The sequence below is a fragment of the Neoarius graeffei genome, chromosome 14, assembly GCF_027579695.1.
Source record: "Neoarius graeffei isolate fNeoGra1 chromosome 14, fNeoGra1.pri, whole genome shotgun sequence".
Classification (NCBI taxonomy): domain Eukaryota; kingdom Metazoa; phylum Chordata; class Actinopteri; order Siluriformes; family Ariidae; genus Neoarius; species Neoarius graeffei.
In genome coordinates this window covers 47,035,010-47,056,969 of record NC_083582.1, presented here as the reverse complement: position 1 = coordinate 47,056,969, position 21,960 = coordinate 47,035,010, and the positions used below count along the sequence as shown (strand labels likewise).

The window sequence follows — 21,960 nt, the reverse complement described above, 5'->3', positions numbered from 1 at the left end:
AACCAAAAAAAAAAAAAAAAGTGTTTCAGATTGGCAGAATTTCTGGCACACATAATAAGAAAATGTGCAGTGTTACTACTGCTATCACGGAATTGGTTTAACTAGTCCTATTAACTTTTCCTATAATCATGGTCTGTATGAGAGACGTACGTGGAAAGCACATCAGACGGCAGGTCGGTAATATATGATGGAATTTTTCTTCCTGTTAAAAATTGGGCCATTTCGCTACTGAAGGTGTTACAGTTGTGTTCGAAAAGGTGATACGTCTCTGGTCTGTAGAGAGAGATGAAGAAGACAAAAATTGCTTTTATACAGTGGTGCTTGAAAGTTTGTGAACCCTTTAGAATTTATGTTTCTGCATAAATATGACCAAAAACAACATCAGATTTTCACACAAGTCCTAAAAATAGATAAAGAGAACCCAGTTAAACAAATTAGACAAAAATATTATACTTGGTCATTTAGTTATTGAGGAAAATGATCCAATATTACATATCTGTGAGTGGCAAAAGTATGTGAACAGCTAAGATTAGCAGCTAATTTGAAGGTGAAATTAGAGTCAGGTGTTTTCAATCAATGGGATGACAATCAGGTGTGAGTGGGCACCCTGTTTTATTTAAAGAACAGGGATCCATCAAAGTCTGAGCTTCACAACACATGTTTGTGGAAGTCTATCATGGCATGAACAAAGGAGATTTCTGAGGACCTCAGAAAAAGCATTGTTGATGCTCATCAGGCTGGAAAAGGTTACAAAAGCATCTCTAAAGAGTTTGGACTCCACCAATCCAGAGTCAGACAGATTGTGTACAAATGGAGGAAATTCAAGACCATTGTTACCCTCCTCAGGAATGGTCGACCAACAAAGATCACTCCAAGAGCAAGGCGTGTAATAGTCGGCGAGGTCACAAAGGACCCCAGGGTAACTTCTAAGCAACTGAAGGCCTCTCTCACATTGGCTAATGTTAATGTTCATGAGTCCACCATCAGGAAAACACTGAACAACAATGGTGTGCATGGCAGGGCTACAAAGCCACTGCTCTCAAAAAAGAACACTGCTGCTTGTCAGCAGTTTGCTAAAGATCACATGGACAAGCCAGAAGGCTATTGGAAAAATGTTTTGTGGACGGATGAGACCAAAATAGAACTTTTTGGTTTAAATGAGAAGCGTTATGTTTGAAGAAAGGAAAACACTGTATTCCAGCATAAGAACCTTATCCCATCTGTGAAACATGGTGGTGGTAGTATCATGATTTGGGCCTGTTTTGCTGCATCTGGGCCAGGACGGCTTACCATCACTGATGGAACAATGAATTCTGAATTATACCAGCGAATTCTAAAGGAAAAATGTCAGGACATCTGTCCATTAAGTGAATCTCAAGAGAAGAACGACCCTAAGCACACAAGTCGTTCTACCAAAGAATGGTTAAAGAAGAATAAAGTTAATGTTTTGGAATGGCCAAGTCAAAGTCCTGACCTTAATCCAATCGAAACGTTGTGGAAGGACCTAAAGCGAGCAGTTCATGTGAGGAAACCCACCAACATCCCAGAGTTGAAGCTGTTCTGTACAGAGGAATGGGCTAAAATTCCTCCAAGCCGGTGTGCAGGACTGATCAACAGTTACCGGAAACGTTTAGTTGCAGTTATTGCTGCACAAGGGCGTCACACCAGATACTGAAAGCAAAGGTTCACATACTTTTGCCACTCACAGATATGTAATATTGGGGATCATTTTCCTCAATAAATAAATGACCAAGTATAATATTTTTGTCTCATTTGTTTAACTGGGTTCTCTTTATCTACTTTTAGGACTTGTGTGAAAACCTGATGTTGTTTTTGGTCATATTTATGCAGAAATGTAGAAAATTCTAAAGGGTTCACAAACTTTCAAGCACCACTATACATATAGAATTCACTTCGGATATTGTTTACTGAAGAGCTGATGAAACATTGAGTTGAGGAAAAGGCGATGAATTTGCCTGTATGTTGACTCGTGCAGGGATGAGATATATTCTGTAAATATGTCCTTAGGAACTTCTGTGTTTCCCAAATCCACTATGGCATCTGGCTCTCCCAACAGTGTAGCACCCTGAAAACAATGAACAATACATGACCGAGTCTTTCACAACACAACACATGACTCTGCTCTTTCGGTGTGCTGTTGTATGAGAATTGTGCTGTTTATCTGACAATGAATTTCTTGATGAACAAACAAGAAATAAAACACTGAAGACTAGTTTACACGTCTTACCGGTGGGCAGTTTGTTATACCCTGTCCCCCAAAGAAATACTCCGCTCCATGGATTACTACTGATGTGTGCCTAAATCCAAATAACACAGCTTTTAACTCTCATCCGGCATTTTATGTCAGCACAAACATTTTTCAATGAGAAGCGCGATCAGGGAGAATGTAGAGTAGATATGGCTTTTAAATACTTACCAAACTCCTTCCAGTTGTTTTCCTGTCAATCAGAATGCGAGGGTTAATTTGGTAAATGGTTTTACAAGTAAAGAATATTTGGTTTACCTGGCAGCTAATTCACTTTAGCTGGAATCTTGCTAACAATCACAAGTTGCTCACCTAACAGCAGAGGACTGAGCTGGCGAGCAAGTCCCTTTGACAGGTCATAAATATAGAGCTTCACACTGTAGGTCTGATCCTCCATCACTCAGTGCGACTTTTAAAGCAATAAAAACGGGATAAGACTACAGTGAGACGTTCCGCCGGATTTTGTTTGAGGTTATCCTCCGATTTAAAAGTTTAAGACGACAGGAACATAAAGCGGATGACTGTGCTATTTACATCAGGAAACAAAAACCGTCTCGTTTATACTCCACAGCGACAGGTGGCGATATAAAACGCAAAAGTTTGTAAACAGGACTTTTCATGCAGTGGTCCTATGTATTGACGTGTCTAACACATTTGTATTAAAAAAAATGCTGCTCTTTTTAGCTGGTACAAGTTTCTGAAAGGTCAGTCTAATCTAAGGTAAATATTTCTGCAGTGATTCGGTTACATTCCGGTTTCTATTTACTCGTCGATCCGTACCCGAACACTTCCGCCTGCACAAACCACGCCCTCTAAGACTTTGATTGGTGTAAGTGGTTCCATGCTTGTCGTTGATTGGATTGTTGCACTGTCAATCAAATTGTAGCCTTTTGGAATTGGACCACACAGCCGCGCGGGGTTCTGTTTTTCCGCTGCGAAGAAGCCAAAGGAAGTTGCTAACTCATTATAGATTCCTTTCTAGAAATAAAGTCTGGAGTTTATTTAAGGAGACTAAGGAAACTTATAAACATTTTGCCCTCTGGGGAAAGAATTCGTTCGGTTACAGGGTGAAAAGAAGAGAATGGCTGATTGGTCAGATTACCGAAATGATGATGACGACGAGGTTGAGCAAGAAGAAGGAGAAGATCCTGCAGGTTTGCACCTCTTTCCTTTCACACTGTTAAAGATTTCAAGTTCATAGCTGGGTTTAATATATTAAATTATTTGGTTATTAAGATGTTTAATCTGCAACGTTTTATTCACATTTTAATAGGAGAATACCAGAGCAGTGGGCGTGACAGCTTGGTGTTCTTAGTGGATGCGTCTAAAGAAATGTTCGTTAAAGGAGAAGATGGAGAACCTTCTAACTTTGACATGACAATGCAGGTGTGTACAGATATACCTCCTGAAATCCAAACAGTACGGCTCCTGAGCAAAAGTATGGTCCGGGACCGTTTTAACAGGGGCCCCTAAAGGGCCCATAAGGTGATTTTTATTTGTTGTTGTTGTTTGTTTTTACTTATGTGAGCACAAGATCATGTACAGTCCAAATAAAGCAATAAACGACGGCATGTTTCAAACATAGTTAAACAAACTCTTAAAAGCGACAAACACAACTTACCCCTGTATTCTTCAAAGCATAAGCCTATCATACAGATATTTTGTCTTATTCTCATAAGACAAATAATTTGTGCATTTCAGGACAATTATCTTGTACACATGATGATTAATAATAATAATGGGTGATACAGTGGTGTAGTAGTTGCCTTACAGCAAGAAGGTTCCGGGTTCAAACCCTACAGCCGACGGGCGGCCTTTCTGTGTGGAGGTTGCATGTTCTCTTCATGTCCGTGTGGGTTTCGTCCGGGTGCTCCGGTTTTCCCCCACAGTCCAAAGACATGCAGGTTAGGTAAAATACCCAGTCACTGGGGTTGTACAAAACAGTGCATACTTAGTGCTGGTCCTAAGCCTGGATAGATTGGGGAGGGTTGCGTCAGGAAGGGCATCCAGTGTAAAACCTATGCCAAATCAAATATGCGGAATGGATCCGCTATGGCAACCCCTAACGGGAGCAGCCGTAGTAGTAGTAATAATAATAATGGTATGTTCTCCCCGTGTCCGTGTGGGTTTCCTCCGGGTGCTCCGGTTTCCCCCACAGTCCAAAGACATGCAGGTTAGGTTAACTGGTGACTCTAAATTGACCGTAGGTGTGAATGTGAGTGTGAATGGTTGTCTGTGTCTATGTGTCAGCCCTGTGATGACCTGGCGACTTGTCCAGGGTGTACCCCGCCTTTCGCCCGTAGTCAGCTGGGATAGGCTCCAGCTTGCCTGCGACCCTGTAGAAGGATAAAGCGGCTAGAGATAATGAGATGAGATGAATAGTATAAAAAAGTAATAAAATAAATAAAAAAGGAAAAAACACAGGCCATGTATGTACACAACAAAATAAGAAAGGAACTTAAGAGTATTACTTCACCTGAAGTAGTAATATTGCACTAATTAAATACTGGCAACTAAAATAGAAATAAGGGCAGCACGGTGGTGCAGTGGTTAGCGCTGTTGCCTCATAGCAAGAAGGTCCGGGTTCGAGCCCCGTGGCCGGCGAGGGCCTTTCTGTGCGGAGTTTGCATGTTCTCCCCGTGGGTTTCCTCCGGGTGCTCCGGTTTCCCCCACAGTCCAAAGACATGCAGGTTAGGTTAACTGGTGACTCTAAATTGACCGTAGGTGTGAATGTGAGTGTGAACGGTTGTCTATGTGTCAGCCCTGTGATGACCTGGCGACCTGTCCAGGGTGTACCCCGCCTTTCGCCCGTAGTCAGCTGGGATAGGCTCCAGCTTGCCTGCGACCCTGTAGAACAGGATAAAGCGGCTAGAGATAATGAGATGAGAAAATAGAAATACAAATCTTGCACTAGGTAGTGAATGTTATTGCACAGCATAATATAACTAACGAGGATTTATTTATGATGAGGTCATGTCATGAGTGAAAGTAAGAGTTCCTCTCACATGCTTAAAACAGGATATACCTGTAAATACAGGAAAAACCTGTAAGTAACTGCTGGCATCGCCCATATCAGATACAAGGTTTACTATATAAAGATCACTGGCCAAAAGGAAAATTTATCATATATGGGATTTAGAAAATTACTACCTTGTGTTTTTACAAAAAAAAAAAAAGAAAAACAAAACTGAAAAGCTTAGACAGGTCACACACACACATCACCCTAATAAAGTGTCTTCATACTAAACTGGGCCACCACAAGCTGTTAATTGCTTCAACACACCTTGACATGGACTCTCCAATTCTCTGGAACTGTATTACAGAGATAAACAGTCTTTCATAAGGTGTTCAACTGGGTTGAGATCTTGTGACTGAAGGCTATAGCATGTAATTTACATGATTACTCATCTAATTATTCAGAGCTCTTGTGCCCTGTGGATGAGTACGTCACCCTGGAAGAGACTGCTCCCATCATGACGAAAAAGCTTCATGATGGCATAAAGGTAATCAGTCAAAATAACTTTGTAGGGATTTGCAGTGATGCTTCTTTCTAAGGGGACAAGTGACAGCAAAACAGCATGACAGAGCCACTGGTTTTCCCTCATCATCCATCGCAACATTATGACAATTTTTATAATAGATAAGAGACTTTATTGTCATTGTAGTTATACAATTAAACTTAGTTTGGTAGCACTCTGAGAAAACAGCAGTAAAACAGAATATAAATAAAATACAAGATAAAGTAAGTGGGGGAATTGCAGTATAGGCAGATATTGCACAATTGTACTAGCTGTATTTATGTTCCTATGTGTAAAGTGCTCAAGTCAGTAAAATAAAGTGCAGTGTAAGCAGATGTTGCACAGATTGTAATAATTGTATTTACAGTCCTGAATGTAAAGTGATCAGTGCGTTAGCAGCAACTTGGGGGTGTACGTGTGTTGGACGAGACGCGGTTGCAGTCTTTTATAGGAAACAAGTATGAGCAAATGTTTATTACAGGTTACAGCAGACATTATACAATCACATTATAATAATATTCAATATAGTGGAACTTAAATATATTTAATATACATGAATGCTGATGACTGCTTGGCTTGGTTTACCTCAAAACTGTGCAGTACTTCTGCCACTTAGTGGACACTTTCATTGCTACACTACAATTATTCAAGTCTTTCCAACAGATAAACAGCATCACAACCAGAGGTACTTTACACCTCCTCAAATTCACCTTTTGTTCAAGGAAGATCACGGTGTTGAACAGAAACAAATTTGCATTGCAGTAAAGTAACATTTTGCTTCCCATTAATTACTAAAGATCAAAATATACAGTCATGCTTTAGTATTTGAGGTACAAAATTATTCCACCAATCCGACAAGCAAGGTCACCAATAAATCGGTTAATATTAGGTCAACAAAAGTAATTTCAAGTATATAATAAGCAGAGAAGTCATTAAGTATACACACAGACATACTGACATCAATATGGAGGTAAAATCTGAAGGTAAAAGATGTATTCTCTGTATTCTGTCATCACATAGATTAGGAAAAACCCTTTTAGCTTAACCTACAAACTATTTGATTTATCTGAAGATCAACCTTATGACCCAAATGTCAGTACTTATGACAGAACACTTATAGACTTTTCATACGAAGTTACAAAAAATGAGTTAATCAATAAAACAAACAATCTAATTTTCATGGATTAAACAGGCAGAAATGGTTCCATGACAAATAATGGCAAAAAAAAAAAGTGGAAAAGATACAATAAATCAGCTGAACTCATTAGTACATGTGCCATACAACAACAAGTGTATGAGAAATGAATATGAGGTTGGCAAGAGAACATTGAGTAAAATACTGCCTCTCGGACATATCCTGTACAACCCATAGGATAATACATCCTATACTTTACCACTTACAAAGAAGATTGTAAATATGTTCCCATTTGTATTTTGTGATATTTGGTATTGATATGAATGTAGTCCCATTTTGCATATCGCACATTCTCCAGACATTTAAGGCTAATTGATTTATTTTTAATTAATAGGTTATTAATTTCATGAAATATTCTATTAGCTGTATGTGTTTGTTATTTCCTATTTTTTGTTTCAATAACTGATGTGACAGGTTCTTAATAAAAACAGCACAACTGTGTCTGGAAGGCCAAAACATTTTGCAATATATTACTCAAAACTATATATTACTCCATATATTATTCTGAAGCTTCATTACTGAGAATTTTTTCACACACCATTTTACTGATCAAGTTTTCATTAATGTTTATTACCACTACTGTAATGCTGCAATTTCCCTCGAGACCAATAAAAATTCTCTCTTCTCTTTCTTTCTGTCTATCTCTCCATCTTAAGCCAATGTCTTAAAGTGATAGATGGGAGAAAATTTTTTTATTTCCCTAACTGTAGTTGAGCATATGTTTGGCATCTAAATTTGAGATATTAGACTAATGTCGCGAACAAGTAAAGGAAGCCTCCAATTCAGCATCACACAAACTGCATGTCATTCATGACAAGATATTAAGTAATAATAAAGAGTCTTTCTTTTGGATTCAGACACTGGATGACACACAGTGCCATACCAGTAAAGTGTCATACAGTACAGTAAAAATATACTAAAGTGTGATGCATAGTTTAAAACAGCAATAGCAGCCATAAATTCAGTATCACTTCCTCACCATGTATTTTTGTACTGATTTGCGCAAGCTCGTGTGACTTTCAGATGTTATTGCAGATCGGATAAAAGTCAAGTCAACACAAAAGCAGACTTTGGCAGCCAGGAAGAATCCATTATTTGTCAAGAATGAGCACCAGCCTCAACATATACAACAGCAGAAGATTTAAGTATTATATAATCATTATGCATATGAACATTATAGTATATTTAAGCATTAAACAAAATTACACAATAATAGTTTCTTGTTATATTTCAATGAAAAGTAAAATCACTGCAGTCAGAGATTTTTCCACACCGCTTGTTTATAGATCCAGTTGCAAGCTAATGGTTCATGACTATGGGTCAGTGTCTACAAAAATCAAGATCTTGAGGAGAGTGTTTCACTTTGTTTTAAATTCGGAATGCTACATTTATGGGCCATCTTAAGACGCTTATCTATATGTAGATTCTGATGCATTGCAGCAAACTATTTATTCATCAGATAACTTCACCTTTCTAGACAGTGTGTTTAACAGGCCTTAAAAACTCATTTGGTCATGTGTTTACGTGTTGTTTAAGAGACTTGGTCTGTTGGTTTACATGTATTCTGAGACAAATGTGTGACGACAGCGCAATCAGATATAGCTGCCAGTCTAAGCTTCCCTTATTTGTTAGCTAAATTAGCCTGTAGTGCCAGAAAGCATATATTGGCTGACATATATACAGCGCCCTCCACAATTATTGGCAGCCCTTGTTAAGATATGTTCTTAGGCTTCTAATAAATTCATTTAAAAAAAAAAAATAATAATAACATAGGACAACAATGCAAAAAAAAGAAAAATCCAACCTTTAATTCAAGTGCATTTATTCAGTAGGAAAAAAAATCCCACATGAAGAAAAAATTATTTTACATGAAATCATGTGTGCCACAATTATTGGCACCCCTGATGTTAATACTTTGTACAACTCCCTTTTGCCAACAAGACAGCACTTAATATTCTCCTATAACATTTCACAAGATGGGAGAATACAGAGAGAGGGATATTCGACCATTCCTCTTTGCACAATCTCTCTAAATCATCCAGAGTCCTCTCCTATGCACTCTCCTCTTCAGCTCACCCCACAGGTTTTCAATTGGGTTGAGGTTTGGGGACTGAGATGGCCATGGGAGGAGCTTGATTTTGTGTCTGGTGAACCATTTTTGTGTAGATTTGGCCGTGTGTTTAGGGTCATTATCTTGCTGAAAGACCCAGTGATGACCCATCTTCAGCTTTCGGGCAAAGGCCACCAGATTTTGATTTAAAATGTCCTGGTATTTCAAAGAGTTCATGATGCCATGCACCCTAACAAGGTTCCCGGGGCCTTTGGAAGAGAAACAGGCCCACAGCATCACCGATCCTCCCCCATACTTCACAGTGGGCATGAGGTGCTTTTCCACATACTCATCTTTTGTGATGTATTAGAGTGTTTGTTGCCAAAAAGCTCTATCTTGGTCTCATCTGACCAAAGCACACGGTCCCAGTTGAAGTCCCAGTACTGCTTAGCGAACTCCAGATGTTTACGTTTATGCTTGCAAGTGAGAAAAGGCTTTTTCCGTGCATGCCTCCCAAGCAGCTTGTTGGCATGTAGATAGCGCCTGATGGTTGTTATGGAGACTTTGTGACCCCAAGATGCTACTCTTTGATGCGATTCTCTAACAGTGAGCTTTGGAGAACTTTTTACTTCTCTTACCATCCTCCTCACTGTGCGTGGTGGCAAGACAAACTTACATCCTCGTCCAGGCTTGTTTGCCACTGTTCCAGTTGTTTTAAACTTCTTGATGATTCCTCTGACTGTAGATTTGGGCAGGTGTAGGTAGGTGGCTATTTTCTTGTAGCCATTGCCTGACTTATGAAGGTCGACACACATCTGCCTTACTTGAATGGTGTGTTCTCTTGCCTTTCCCATGTTGAAGCGTGGATAAGAGAAATAGGCCTCTGTGTCACATCATATTTATACCCCAGGGAAACAGGACATGATGAATTACTAATTAAAGGTTCCTAGATACTCTGATCAACTTTATAAACTACAGTAGAAATGACAGAAATGTTTCAATTACATTTATTTTCTAGGAATTGTTATGGGTGCCAATAATTGTGGAACAGGTGATTTTATGAAAAATAATTATTTCTTAGTCAGGGATTTTTTTTAAATTCACTTGAGTTAAGGGCTACATTTTTCAGTGTGAGATTATGCTTCTGCAATAAAAATTTAATTTATTTTAAGGCTTTTAACACATCTTAACCAGGGGTGCCAATAATTGTGGAGGGCGCTATATATACACACACAGTACTGTGCAAAAGTCTCAGGCACCCTATTGTTTTTCATACAAATCTTTGTTATAGATTTCTATTTTATGACTTCTACATTATTGAGTCAGTACAAAAAACATTTTAGAGTTCCAAACGTTTGTTTTCCAGCACAAAATTAAATGTTACAGAAAAAAAAAAAAAAAAGTGTTTGTATCTGAGCAGCATAGTACATAAGAGACCACTATGCAGATTAAAAAAAGAAAACATAATGAAGGCTACTGGGTTTTGCTGCAAAATTAAGAAGCAAGTGTGACAAAGTGTCCAGAAGAATGGTGGCTGCTTCTGCAAGATGCCCAGTAAAACCCACAGCTCATTTCCTTATAAAACTGCACTCACTGTACCCGAGACAACTATATTTTAAAGCAGAGGGTCGTCTCACACCAAATACTGAGTTTGTTTCGTTTATTATGGCTTACTGCTGTTTATAGTATTTTTTTTAATGTTGAAACATTTCATTTCATTATTTGCTGTAGACCATTTTTGGTCTACAGCATTTCTTTATACGTGCCTAAGACTTTTGTACAGTACTGTATATATGGCTATCATCAGAATACGAATCAAGTTTATTGCCAAGTACAAGGAAATTGCTTTGGTGATACTGACCTTTGTGAAACCTTCATTTCTGAATTAAACTTAATTTGTGCCTGAACCATTCCTTTAACATGACACTGTTCTTTACAACACAGTCTACCTTTGTCCATTGAAAGAGTTGTCTGTAGGTGGAGCAATGCTGACAGATTCAATCAGAGGACGCAGTGTTTGTCCAAAAGGCCTGTGGAGAGCACACAACTTCGTGTTAAACCAAAAAAAAAAAAAAAAGTGTTTCAGATTGGCAGAATTTCTGGCACACATAATAAGAAAATGTGCAGTGTTACTACTGCTATCACGGAATTGGTTTAACTAGTCCTATTAACTTTTCCTATAATCATGGTCTGTATGAGAGACGTACGTGGAAAGCACATCAGACGGCAGGTCGGTAATATATGATGGAATTTTTCTTCCTGTTAAAAATTGGGCCATTTCGCTACTGAAGGTGTTACAGTTGTGTTCGAAAAGGTGATACGTCTCTGGTCTGTAGAGAGAGATGAAGAAGACAAAAATTGCTTTTATACAGTGGTGCTTGAAAGTTTGTGAACCCTTTAGAATTTATGTTTCTGCATAAATATGACCAAAAACAACATCAGATTTTCACACAAGTCCTAAAAATAGATAAAGAGAACCCAGTTAAACAAATTAGACAAAAATATTATACTTGGTCATTTAGTTATTGAGGAAAATGATCCAATATTACATATCTGTGAGTGGCAAAAGTATGTGAACAGCTAAGATTAGCAGCTAATTTGAAGGTGAAATTAGAGTCAGGTGTTTTCAATCAATGGGATGACAATCAGGTGTGAGTGGGCACCCTGTTTTATTTAAAGAACAGGGATCCATCAAAGTCTGAGCTTCACAACACATGTTTGTGGAAGTCTATCATGGCATGAACAAAGGAGATTTCTGAGGACCTCAGAAAAAGCATTGTTGATGCTCATCAGGCTGGAAAAGGTTACAAAAGCATCTCTAAAGAGTTTGGACTCCACCAATCCAGAGTCAGACAGATTGTGTACAAATGGAGGAAATTCAAGACCATTGTTACCCTCCTCAGGAATGGTCGACCAACAAAGATCACTCCAAGAGCAAGGCGTGTAATAGTCGGCGAGGTCACAAAGGACCCCAGGGTAACTTCTAAGCAACTGAAGGCCTCTCTCACATTGGCTAATGTTAATGTTCATGAGTCCACCATCAGGAAAACACTGAACAACAATGGTGTGCATGGCAGGGCTACAAAGCCACTGCTCTCAAAAAAGAACACTGCTGCTTGTCAGCAGTTTGCTAAAGATCACATGGACAAGCCAGAAGGCTATTGGAAAAATGTTTTGTGGACGGATGAGACCAAAATAGAACTTTTTGGTTTAAATGAGAAGCGTTATGTTTGAAGAAAGGAAAACACTGTATTCCAGCATAAGAACCTTATCCCATCTGTGAAACATGGTGGTGGTAGTATCATGATTTGGGCCTGTTTTGCTGCATCTGGGCCAGGACGGCTTACCATCACTGATGGAACAATGAATTCTGAATTATACCAGCGAATTCTAAAGGAAAAATGTCAGGACATCTGTCCATTAAGTGAATCTCAAGAGAAGAACGACCCTAAGCACACAAGTCGTTCTACCAAAGAATGGTTAAAGAAGAATAAAGTTAATGTTTTGGAATGGCCAAGTCAAAGTCCTGACCTTAATCCAATCGAAACGTTGTGGAAGGACCTAAAGCGAGCAGTTCATGTGAGGAAACCCACCAACATCCCAGAGTTGAAGCTGTTCTGTACAGAGGAATGGGCTAAAATTCCTCCAAGCCGGTGTGCAGGACTGATCAACAGTTACCGGAAACGTTTAGTTGCAGTTATTGCTGCACAAGGGCGTCACACCAGATACTGAAAGCAAAGGTTCACATACTTTTGCCACTCACAGATATGTAATATTGGGGATCATTTTCCTCAATAAATAAATGACCAAGTATAATATTTTTGTCTCATTTGTTTAACTGGGTTCTCTTTATCTACTTTTAGGACTTGTGTGAAAACCTGATGTTGTTTTTGGTCATATTTATGCAGAAATGTAGAAAATTCTAAAGGGTTCACAAACTTTCAAGCACCACTATACATATAGAATTCACTTCGGATATTGTTTACTGAAGAGCTGATGAAACATTGAGTTGAGGAAAAGGCGATGAATTTGCCTGTATGTTGACTCGTGCAGGGATGAGATATATTCTGTAAATATGTCCTTAGGAACTTCTGTGTTTCCCAAATCCACTATGGCATCTGGCTCTCCCAACAGTGTAGCACCCTGAAAACAATGAACAATACATGACCGAGTCTTTCACAACACAACACATGACTCTGCTCTTTCGGTGTGCTGTTGTATGAGAATTGTGCTGTTTATCTGACAATGAATTTCTTGATGAACAAACAAGAAATAAAACACTGAAGACTAGTTTACACGTCTTACCGGTGGGCAGTTTGTTATACCCTGTCCCCCAAAGAAATACTCCGCTCCATGGATTACTACTGATGTGTGCCTAAATCCAAATAACACAGCTTTTAACTCTCATCCGGCATTTTATGTCAGCACAAACATTTTTCAATGAGAAGCGCGATCAGGGAGAATGTAGAGTAGATATGGCTTTTAAATACTTACCAAACTCCTTCCAGTTGTTTTCCTGTCAATCAGAATGCGAGGGTTAATTTGGTAAATGGTTTTACAAGTAAAGAATATTTGGTTTACCTGGCAGCTAATTCACTTTAGCTGGAATCTTGCTAACAATCACAAGTTGCTCACCTAACAGCAGAGGACTGAGCTGGCGAGCAAGTCCCTTTGACAGGTCATAAATATAGAGCTTCACACTGTAGGTCTGATCCTCCATCACTCAGTGCGACTTTTAAAGCAATAAAAACGGGATAAGACTACAGTGAGACGTTCCGCCGGATTTTGTTTGAGGTTATCCTCCGATTTAAAAGTTTAAGACGACAGGAACATAAAGCGGATGACTGTGCTATTTACATCAGGAAACAAAAACCGTCTCGTTTATACTCCACAGCGACAGGTGGCGATATAAAACGCAAAAGTTTGTAAACAGGACTTTTCATGCAGTGGTCCTATGTATTGACGTGTCTAACACATTTGTATTAAAAAAAATGCTGCTCTTTTTAGCTGGTACAAGTTTCTGAAAGGTCAGTCTAATCTAAGGTAAATATTTCTGCAGTGATTCGGTTACATTCCGGTTTCTATTTACTCGTCGATCCGTACCCGAACACTTCCGCCTGCACAAACCACGCCCTCTAAGACTTTGATTGGTGTAAGTGGTTCCATGCTTGTCGTTGATTGGATTGTTGCACTGTCAATCAAATTGTAGCCTTTTGGAATTGGACCACACAGCCGCGCGGGGTTCTGTTTTTCCGCTGCGAAGAAGCCAAAGGAAGTTGCTAACTCATTATAGATTCCTTTCTAGAAATAAAGTCTGGAGTTTATTTAAGGAGACTAAGGAAACTTATAAACATTTTGCCCTCTGGGGAAAGAATTCGTTCGGTTACAGGGTGAAAAGAAGAGAATGGCTGATTGGTCAGATTACCGAAATGATGATGACGACGAGGTTGAGCAAGAAGAAGGAGAAGATCCTGCAGGTTTGCACCTCTTTCCTTTCACACTGTTAAAGATTTCAAGTTCATAGCTGGGTTTAATATATTAAATTATTTGGTTATTAAGATGTTTAATCTGCAACGTTTTATTCACATTTTAATAGGAGAATACCAGAGCAGTGGGCGTGACAGCTTGGTGTTCTTAGTGGATGCGTCTAAAGAAATGTTCGTTAAAGGAGAAGATGGAGAACCTTCTAACTTTGACATGACAATGCAGGTGTGTACAGATATACCTCCTGAAATCCAAACAGTACGGCTCCTGAGCAAAAGTATGGTCCGGGACCGTTTTAACAGGGGCCCCTAAAGGGCCCATAAGGTGATTTTTATTTGTTGTTGTTGTTTGTTTTTACTTATGTGAGCACAAGATCATGTACAGTCCAAATAAAGCAATAAACGACGGCATGTTTCAAACATAGTTAAACAAACTCTTAAAAGCGACAAACACAACTTACCCCTGTATTCTTCAAAGCATAAGCCTATCATACAGATATTTTGTCTTATTCTCATAAGACAAATAATTTGTGCATTTCAGGACAATTATCTTGTACACATGATGATTAATAATAATAATGGGTGATACAGTGGTGTAGTAGTTGCCTTACAGCAAGAAGGTTCCGGGTTCAAACCCTACAGCCGACGGGCGGCCTTTCTGTGTGGAGGTTGCATGTTCTCTTCATGTCCGTGTGGGTTTCGTCCGGGTGCTCCGGTTTTCCCCCACAGTCCAAAGACATGCAGGTTAGGTAAAATACCCAGTCACTGGGGTTGTACAAAACAGTGCATACTTAGTGCTGGTCCTAAGCCTGGATAGATTGGGGAGGGTTGCGTCAGGAAGGGCATCCAGTGTAAAACCTATGCCAAATCAAATATGCGGAATGGATCCGCTATGGCAACCCCTAACGGGAGCAGCCGTAGTAGTAGTAATAATAATAATGGTATGTTCTCCCCATGTCCGTGTGGGTTTCCTCCGGGTGCTCCGGTTTCCCCCACAGTCCAAAGACATGCAGGTTAGGTTAACTGGTGACTCTAAATTGACCGTAGGTGTGAATGTGAGTGTGAATGGTTGTCTGTGTCTATGTGTCAGCCCTGTGATGACCTGACGACTTGTCCAGGGTGTACCCCGCCTTTCGCCCGTAGTCAGCTGGGATAGGCTCCAGCTTGCCTGCGACCCTGTAGAAGGATAAAGCGGCTAGAGATAATGAGATGAGATAAGATACAGTGGTGTAGTGGTTGCCTTACAGCAAGAAGGTTCTGGGTTCAAACCCTACAGCCGACGGGCGGCCTTTCTGTGTGGAGGTTGCATGTTCTCTTCATGTCCGTGTGGGTTTCATCCGGTTGCTCCGGTTTTCCCCCACAGTCCAAAGACATGCAGGTTAGGTAAAATACCCAGTCACTGGGGTTGTACAAAACAGTGCATACTTAGTGCTGGTCCTAAGCCTGGATAGATTGGGGAGGGTTGCGTCAGGAAGGGCATCCAGTGTAAAACCTATGCCAAATCAAATATGCGGAATGGATCCGCTATGGCAACCCCTAATGGGAGCAGCCGTAGTAGTAATAATAATAATGGTATGTTCTCCCCGTGTCCGCGTGGGTTTCCTCCGGGTGCTCCGGTTTCCCCCACAGTCCAAAGACATGCAGGTTAGGTTAACTGGTGACTCTAAATTGACCGTAGGTGTGAGTGTGAATGGTTGTCTGTGTCTATGTGTCAGCCCTGTGATGACCTGGTGACTTGTCCAGGGTGTACCCTGCCTTTCGTCCGTAGTCAGCTGGGATAGGCTCCAGCTTGCCTGCGACCCTGTAGAACAGGATAAAGCGGCTAGAGATAATGAGATGAATAATAATGGCCTTTCAGGACATTAGAGGCACTATACAACACTGATTTCTGTCTGTCTTTTTCTTCTAGTGTGTGCGCAATGTGTACACCAGTAAAATCATAAGTCGTGACCGAGACCTGGTTGCATTGGTGTTTTATGGGACTGAGCAGAGCAAGAACCCCAGAAACTCTTTCAAACATGTCTACGTTTACCATGATCTGGATTCTCCTGGTAGGCAACAGACTTTATAGTACGTTATTGTTAAAATTGTCTGTTTATAACCAAACAATTCTTCTCTCAGGTGCTCGGCGTGTGCAGGAAATCGATAACCTGAGAGGTGATAAAGGGGCTCAGCTGGCTGCAGAGATCATGGGCAGTGGGGAGACATCACTCGGAGATGCTCTGTGGTGCTGTTCAAATTTATATAGTGACATTAAGCTACGGCTGGCTCACAAACGCCTCATGATTTTCACCTGCAGAGATGACCCTCACGGAGGAGACAGAAATAGAGACAAACTGGCTTGTACTAAGGCTGATGATGTTAAAGAGACAGGTGAAAATGCAAACTGTTAAAATGTTGGAAGCTTGTACACCTGATGTTGAATCTGATCCTGATCGAAGTATTTCTCTTTTCCCAAGGCGTGGTTATAGATTTAATGCACCTAAGCAAGCCGGGAGGGTTTGATGTTTCCCTGTTCTTCTGTGACATTGTAACCCCCTCTGAGGATGAGCTTGAGCTTGGGCTGCAGCTTGAACCTTGTGGGAAACTTGAGGAACTCACAAAGAGGGTCAGGGCTCGAGAGATGCCAAAGAGAGCTCAGAGTAGGTAAGTGAAAAGACTGCAGGCTCCAAATGTAGAATGTGTCCAGCTATGGAAAAAATTAAGAGACCACTTTTAAGAGTGGTCACCATTAAAAGTGGTTTCTTAATTTTTCCATAACTGTATGTGTAATTGGAGAGTGTGGATACAAAGCCTAACATTTAGGTAGTTTAAGCATTGTTTATAAACTGCTTTTCTCCATTGTTATTTGTTTCCAAGTACTGAGAATTGTAATAAAGGCATTTTCCTCTGTATAGACAATTGGAAAGTTGAAAGCTAAGGCCACACCAATTCAATTAGTTGGTTCTTGGAATCGCCGCTTGAAGAAAATTAAAAAAAATAAAATCGAAATCAAACTCCCGCCAACAGAAAAGGTCACGTGACGTCGAAAACCAATCAAATCGCCCCTTTCACTTTTGATAAAGACTTGTGGAAGAAACATGCCTGTGGAGGGAAGTACTGTAAAGCCTGTGTTTGTGATTGTTAGGATATTCAGCGAACAGAAGCGTAAAATCTTTGACAGGTGTTGAAATTCTGTTTACTGGTTTGCCTGTATTGTTTGGTCTATTTCCACCGCTAATTTTACCATCAGAGCATTTTTTTAAATTTTTTTTATTTCGCCCACTCGTTTCATATTTTTCCTGAAAAAATCCGAGAACCAACTAATTAAATTGGTGTGGCCTAACTGTCTTTCGAAAACTCTGGGCTGCATCAACTTCAGTTGATGGGCTTCAAATTTCATAACTGGAACAGGTTACCGCCAAAAAAAAAAAGGATCTGCTGAGGCTGTCCCATCAGAAAATGAATATACAGTTGTATGAATCACACAAGCAGTGTATAGTCTCCTGTTTGGATTGGAAATAATAAACAAAGAAACCCAAAATGAATGATTGAAAGACTAGTCTAATTCACTGTGTGTGTGTGTGTGTGTGTGTGTGTGTAAAAGAAGGAAATGTCTGTGCATGAGAAGAAAATGTAAAAAAGGGAGGATGGATACAAGAGTCAAGCTATGTATATATGATATTTAGCCTACCAGAACAAAAGGCCTATCTAGACTAAGACATATGCAAAATGCTTTTATTAAAGATAACCAAATGTTGTTTTATTATTATTATTAAGATCGATATTTCCAGTCTGCACCCACCATCAACATTTGCACGATTATGAAGAAAATCAGCTTATCAAAACATTTCTAGAAGAAGAATAACTTTATTCATCACATGCTTGTGAAATTCCTCTCTGCATTTAACCCATCTGAAGCAGTGAACACAGACACGTGCAGTGAGTACACACACACACACACACACACACACCCAGAGCAGTGGGCAGCCATGCTAACAGCACCCGGGGAGCAGTTGGGAGTTAGGTGCCTCGCTCAAGGGCGCCTCAGCTCAAGGCCATCCCATATTGGCATGTCTTTGGATTGTGGGGGAAACCGGAGCACTCGGAGGAAACCCACGCACACACGGGGAGAACATGCAAACTCCACACAGAAAGTAAAGTGAGTAAAAGTAAAGTAAGAAAGGCCCCCGCCGGCCGCGAACCCAGAACCTTCTTGCTGTGAGGCGACCGTGCTAACCGCTGGGCCACCCACATCTGGTGGGAAGCTTTAGTTCAGTTTAGCCTACAAAAATATTTATGAATACAATGAACGGTAAATGAGGCTCCTTGCAAATGAAATCTAAAGAACCAGCACAACCCATATATGAACCAAATTCCACTGCCTTTGCATAATTGCCCCTGTAATTATGTATGTTTTATACCAACTTTTTTTTTTTTTAAGGCTGACTTTTTCTCTGGGAGATGATATGAAGGTGGCAGTGGGTGTGTATATCTTGGTCAGAACAGCCAGTAAACCTTCTGCTGTCCGATTGTATAGAGATACCAATGAGCCAATGCGCACTAAAACCCGTCTCTTCCACACCCAAAATGGAAGCCTGCTTCTGCCCAGTGATATCAAGAAAGCCCAGGTAACTGCACAAATTGCATTTTTAAAGAACCATCTGTTACACATAAACCTATAGCAACAAACTTTGGCATGAACATGTTATCTCTGTTTTATAAAGGTTTATGGAAACAAGCAGATTGTGATGGAGAAAGACGAAGTGGATGAGATCAAAAAGTTTGATGAACCTGGTCTTGTTCTGATGGGATTTAAGCCTATGGATCGTTTGAAATTACACCATCATATACGGCCTGCATTGTTCATATATCCAGAGGAGGAGCAAGTCACAGGCAAGGCTTTTTGTTGTTTTTCTGTTCAGTTTTGATTTAAACCTAAATGCATGTTGTGCTTTTCTGTCATGATGGCACCTCTTTTGGTTCTCAAAACCCATTCAGTATTATTCACGAAACTCTCGCAGGGAGTTCCTGTGTTTTCACAGCTCTGCTGCAAAAATGTAGTGAAAGAAACGTGTTTGCATTGTGCAAGTTCACTTCACGCCGTAACACTCCGCCTCGCTTTGTGGCCTTGGTACCCCAGACAGAAGTGCTGGAGAACAGTGTGGTTCAAGTTGCACCTCCAGGTATCACCTGTCATTTTATAGCAAAATATTATTCACCATAATGAATATGTACAGCAATTATACCTTACTGCAAATCTGTCATACTGCCAAGATAGGAACACTAAACAATGTGTACTTTCATCATGCAGGTTTTCATGCTATTTTCCTACCTTACGCGGACGATATACGCACTCTGGATGTGCATGAGTGTCCTACAGCCTCTGCTGAACAAGTTAACAAAATGAAAGAGATTGTGCACAAACTCCGCTTCAAATATAGGTATTGTTTTAATTTTTTCCATGTTAATTTAAGGGGCTTGGTGTATTGTGTCCACATAAAAACAAACAAACCAATTTTAGTTGTTTTCTGAACTTTTATGTAAACAGGAGTGATGCATTTGAAAATCCAGTTCTGCAACAGCATTATAGGAATCTGGAGGCCCTAGCTCTGGATATGATGGCACCTGAAGCTATTGAGGACTTTACATGTAAGCATTTTGCTTATCTGAATTAGCAATGTTTTAATCTGTGATGTGTTCTCATGAATCACATGTATCCTGATGTACACTCTCTGGCCAAAAGTTTGTTCACACCTGAACATCACACCCAAGTGCTTGTTGAATATACCATTCCAGATTTAGTCCCCTTTGCTGTTATAATAACCTCTTCTGGGAAGAATTTCCACTCGATTTTGGAGTGTGGCTGTGGGGATTTGCTCATTCAGCCACTAGTGTTAAGGCCTCTGCATGCTCTTGCGACAAGGGTTTCGCAGATAGCTTTTCGCAGACAGTTGTAATTTATTGTTGAGCGGGGATAATAGGCGTGCGCGATGTTATTCACCTGCACAACGCAAGGGGGCGCGAAGTCGCTAGGAGTAGTTGGTGGGTGTGGTTAGTGGAGTGTTTATCCTCCGGTTACTTATAATGACTAGAACTTTTTTTTTTTATAATGACTAGAACTGGAGTCGTATAGCTGTACATACTTCCTCACTTCCTCGATCAACCGCTCTTCGTGCTGCTCCATCTTCGCTCGTGTTTTTAAAAATGACGGTCGTGAAAACAAACCAAACCGGGAAAGTAGGGAAGCGGATGTAGAGTGGACCAATCAGAGCCCTCTTGTCTGCGGCGCTGTCTGCGAGGCTTCTGCGGTGGTCACAATTTTTGGGAGGTGCGCGCAGAGCGTCTGCGAAGGTGGGGGGGCTACGCGGACACTGTCTGCGACGCTATCTGCGAGGACTGGGTTGTCAGCATAAATTGGCCTTTAGTGTGCTCAGGCACTGATGTCTGGTGAGGAGGCCTTGGCTGCAGTCAGTGTTCTAGTTCATCCCACACGTGCCTGACATATGGGCGTACCTTCAAAGCCCAGATTGGCCTCATCAGTCACGTCCTGGCCCACAACTGCCACCCACCAAATTGAAGTCATGGTCATCTTCGACGCCGAAGAACGAACATCATATCAGTTCATCCAACAGGGTTTCAGTGGGGTTGAGGTCAGGATTCTGTGCAGGATGCTCAAGTTCTTCTACTCCAGTCTTGGCAACCCATGTCTTCATGGAGCTCGCTTTATTAACAGGGGCATTGTCATGCTGGAATAGGTTTGGGCCTCTTAGTTCTAGTGAAGGAAAATTGCACTAATACAACATGCAAAGCCCTCCTATACAACTTTTGTCCTTCCAGCTTTGTAGCAATATTTTGGGGAAGACCCACATATGGGTGTGATGGTCAGGTGTCCACAAACTTGTGGCCATATAGTGGACTTGTCAACTCCCTTCTTTTTGTCTGTCTCTAGTGCCCAAGTTGGAAATGATTGATGATCGACTTGGTCCTTTAGTTCAAGAATTCAAAGATTTGGTCTATCCAGCGGACTACAACCCTGAAGGCAAGCCATCAGCCAAACGCAAACCAGGTGAGGGGTCTTGGATTTTAGAAATAAAATAAGGAAAAGTGACATATTTTCATTAGCTGTGTAAGTCACTATTACAGCTGCTGAAGACATTCTTTGTTTTTAACAGCTGAGGCTAGGGGAGGTGTTGATAAGAAGCCAAAAGTTGAGCTGTCAGAAGATGAGCTGCGAGCCCACGTGGCTAAAGGAACTTTGGGAAAGCTGACGGTTCCTGTGCTGAAAGATGCCTGCAAACAATTTGGAGTACGAACAACAGGCACCAAAAAACAGGAACTCATAGATGCTCTGACTGCGCAGCTCTGAAGATGAATCGAGACAGACAGCTGAAGATTTTGCTTCATTTTATAAGAGTGTCTGATGCTGACAATTGATATGTAATAACAATTAAAATGTGTTAAATGTG

At 40.5% G+C, this 21,960-nt stretch overlaps 3 protein-coding genes and 1 long non-coding RNA gene across 5 annotated transcripts in view; 2 read left to right on the top strand and 2 right to left on the bottom strand.

Annotated features, from left to right (window-relative positions):
- LOC132898311 (desumoylating isopeptidase 1-like) overlaps positions 1-3,040 on the bottom strand; it is a 7,899-nt gene extending 4,859 nt beyond the window's left edge. The window contains exons 1-5 of the mRNA XM_060939822.1: positions 2,579-3,040; positions 2,438-2,459; positions 2,249-2,318; positions 1,977-2,086; positions 151-273 (exon numbers count right to left, since the gene is read on the bottom strand). Coding sequence (XP_060795805.1) covers positions 151-273; positions 1,977-2,086; positions 2,249-2,318; positions 2,438-2,459; positions 2,579-2,663 — 410 coding nt within the window. The 5' untranslated portion in view covers positions 2,664-3,040. The remainder of the gene's footprint in view (positions 1-150; positions 274-1,976; positions 2,087-2,248; positions 2,319-2,437; positions 2,460-2,578) is intronic.
- On the top strand, positions 1,867-8,192 carry LOC132898313 (uncharacterized). 2 transcript variants are annotated; one of them, XR_009656484.1, is made up of 4 exons: positions 1,867-3,420; positions 3,540-3,652; positions 5,687-5,769; positions 8,003-8,192. It is a non-coding gene; the product is annotated as an uncharacterized LOC132898313 (long non-coding RNA). The 2 variants fall into 2 exon arrangements; XR_009656485.1 differs by lacking the exon at positions 5,687-5,769 and having other exon boundaries at positions 1,878-3,420.
- On the bottom strand, positions 6,228-14,126 carry desi1b (desumoylating isopeptidase 1b). Its single transcript, XM_060939823.1, has 6 exons — positions 13,665-14,126; positions 13,524-13,545; positions 13,335-13,404; positions 13,063-13,172; positions 11,237-11,359; positions 6,228-11,059 (listed from the first exon to the last, which is right to left on the bottom strand). Exons 1-6 carry the CDS (start codon positions 13,747-13,749, stop codon positions 10,975-10,977), a joined length of 495 nt encoding a protein of 164 aa, XP_060795806.1. The 5' UTR covers positions 13,750-14,126; the 3' UTR covers positions 6,228-10,974.
- xrcc6 (X-ray repair complementing defective repair in Chinese hamster cells 6) lies at positions 12,980-21,960 on the top strand. The gene is made up of 12 exons (XM_060939821.1): positions 12,980-14,506; positions 14,626-14,738; positions 16,422-16,563; positions 16,634-16,885; positions 16,972-17,158; positions 18,936-19,122; positions 19,219-19,387; positions 19,516-19,677; positions 19,806-19,935; positions 20,043-20,143; positions 21,444-21,560; positions 21,667-21,960. Exons 1-12 carry the CDS (start codon positions 14,434-14,436, stop codon positions 21,858-21,860), a joined length of 1,827 nt encoding a protein of 608 aa, XP_060795804.1. The 5' UTR covers positions 12,980-14,433; the 3' UTR covers positions 21,861-21,960.

Bases quoted from the DNA above. Each gene is read 5' to 3' on its own strand.
- desi1b (XM_060939823.1), bottom strand. From the start codon at position 13,749: ATGGAGGATCAGACCTACAGTGTGAAGCTCTATATTTATGACCTGTCA. The intron at 11,360-13,062 runs GCAAATTCATCG...CTCTCTCTACAG, and splicing joins CTGCACGAGTCAACATACAG to ACCAGAGACGTATCACCTTT. The intron at 11,060-11,236 runs GTACGTCTCTCA...TGCTCTCCACAG, and splicing joins CCGTCTGATGTGCTTTCCAC to GCCTTTTGGACAAACACTGC.
- xrcc6 (XM_060939821.1), top strand. From the start codon at position 14,434: ATGGCTGATTGGTCAGATTACCGAAATGATGATGACGACGAGGTTGAG. The intron at 16,564-16,633 runs GTAGGCAACAGA...TTCTTCTCTCAG, and splicing joins CCATGATCTGGATTCTCCTG to GTGCTCGGCGTGTGCAGGAA. The intron at 19,388-19,515 runs GCAAGGCTTTTT...AAACTCTCGCAG, and splicing joins AGAGGAGGAGCAAGTCACAG to GGAGTTCCTGTGTTTTCACA.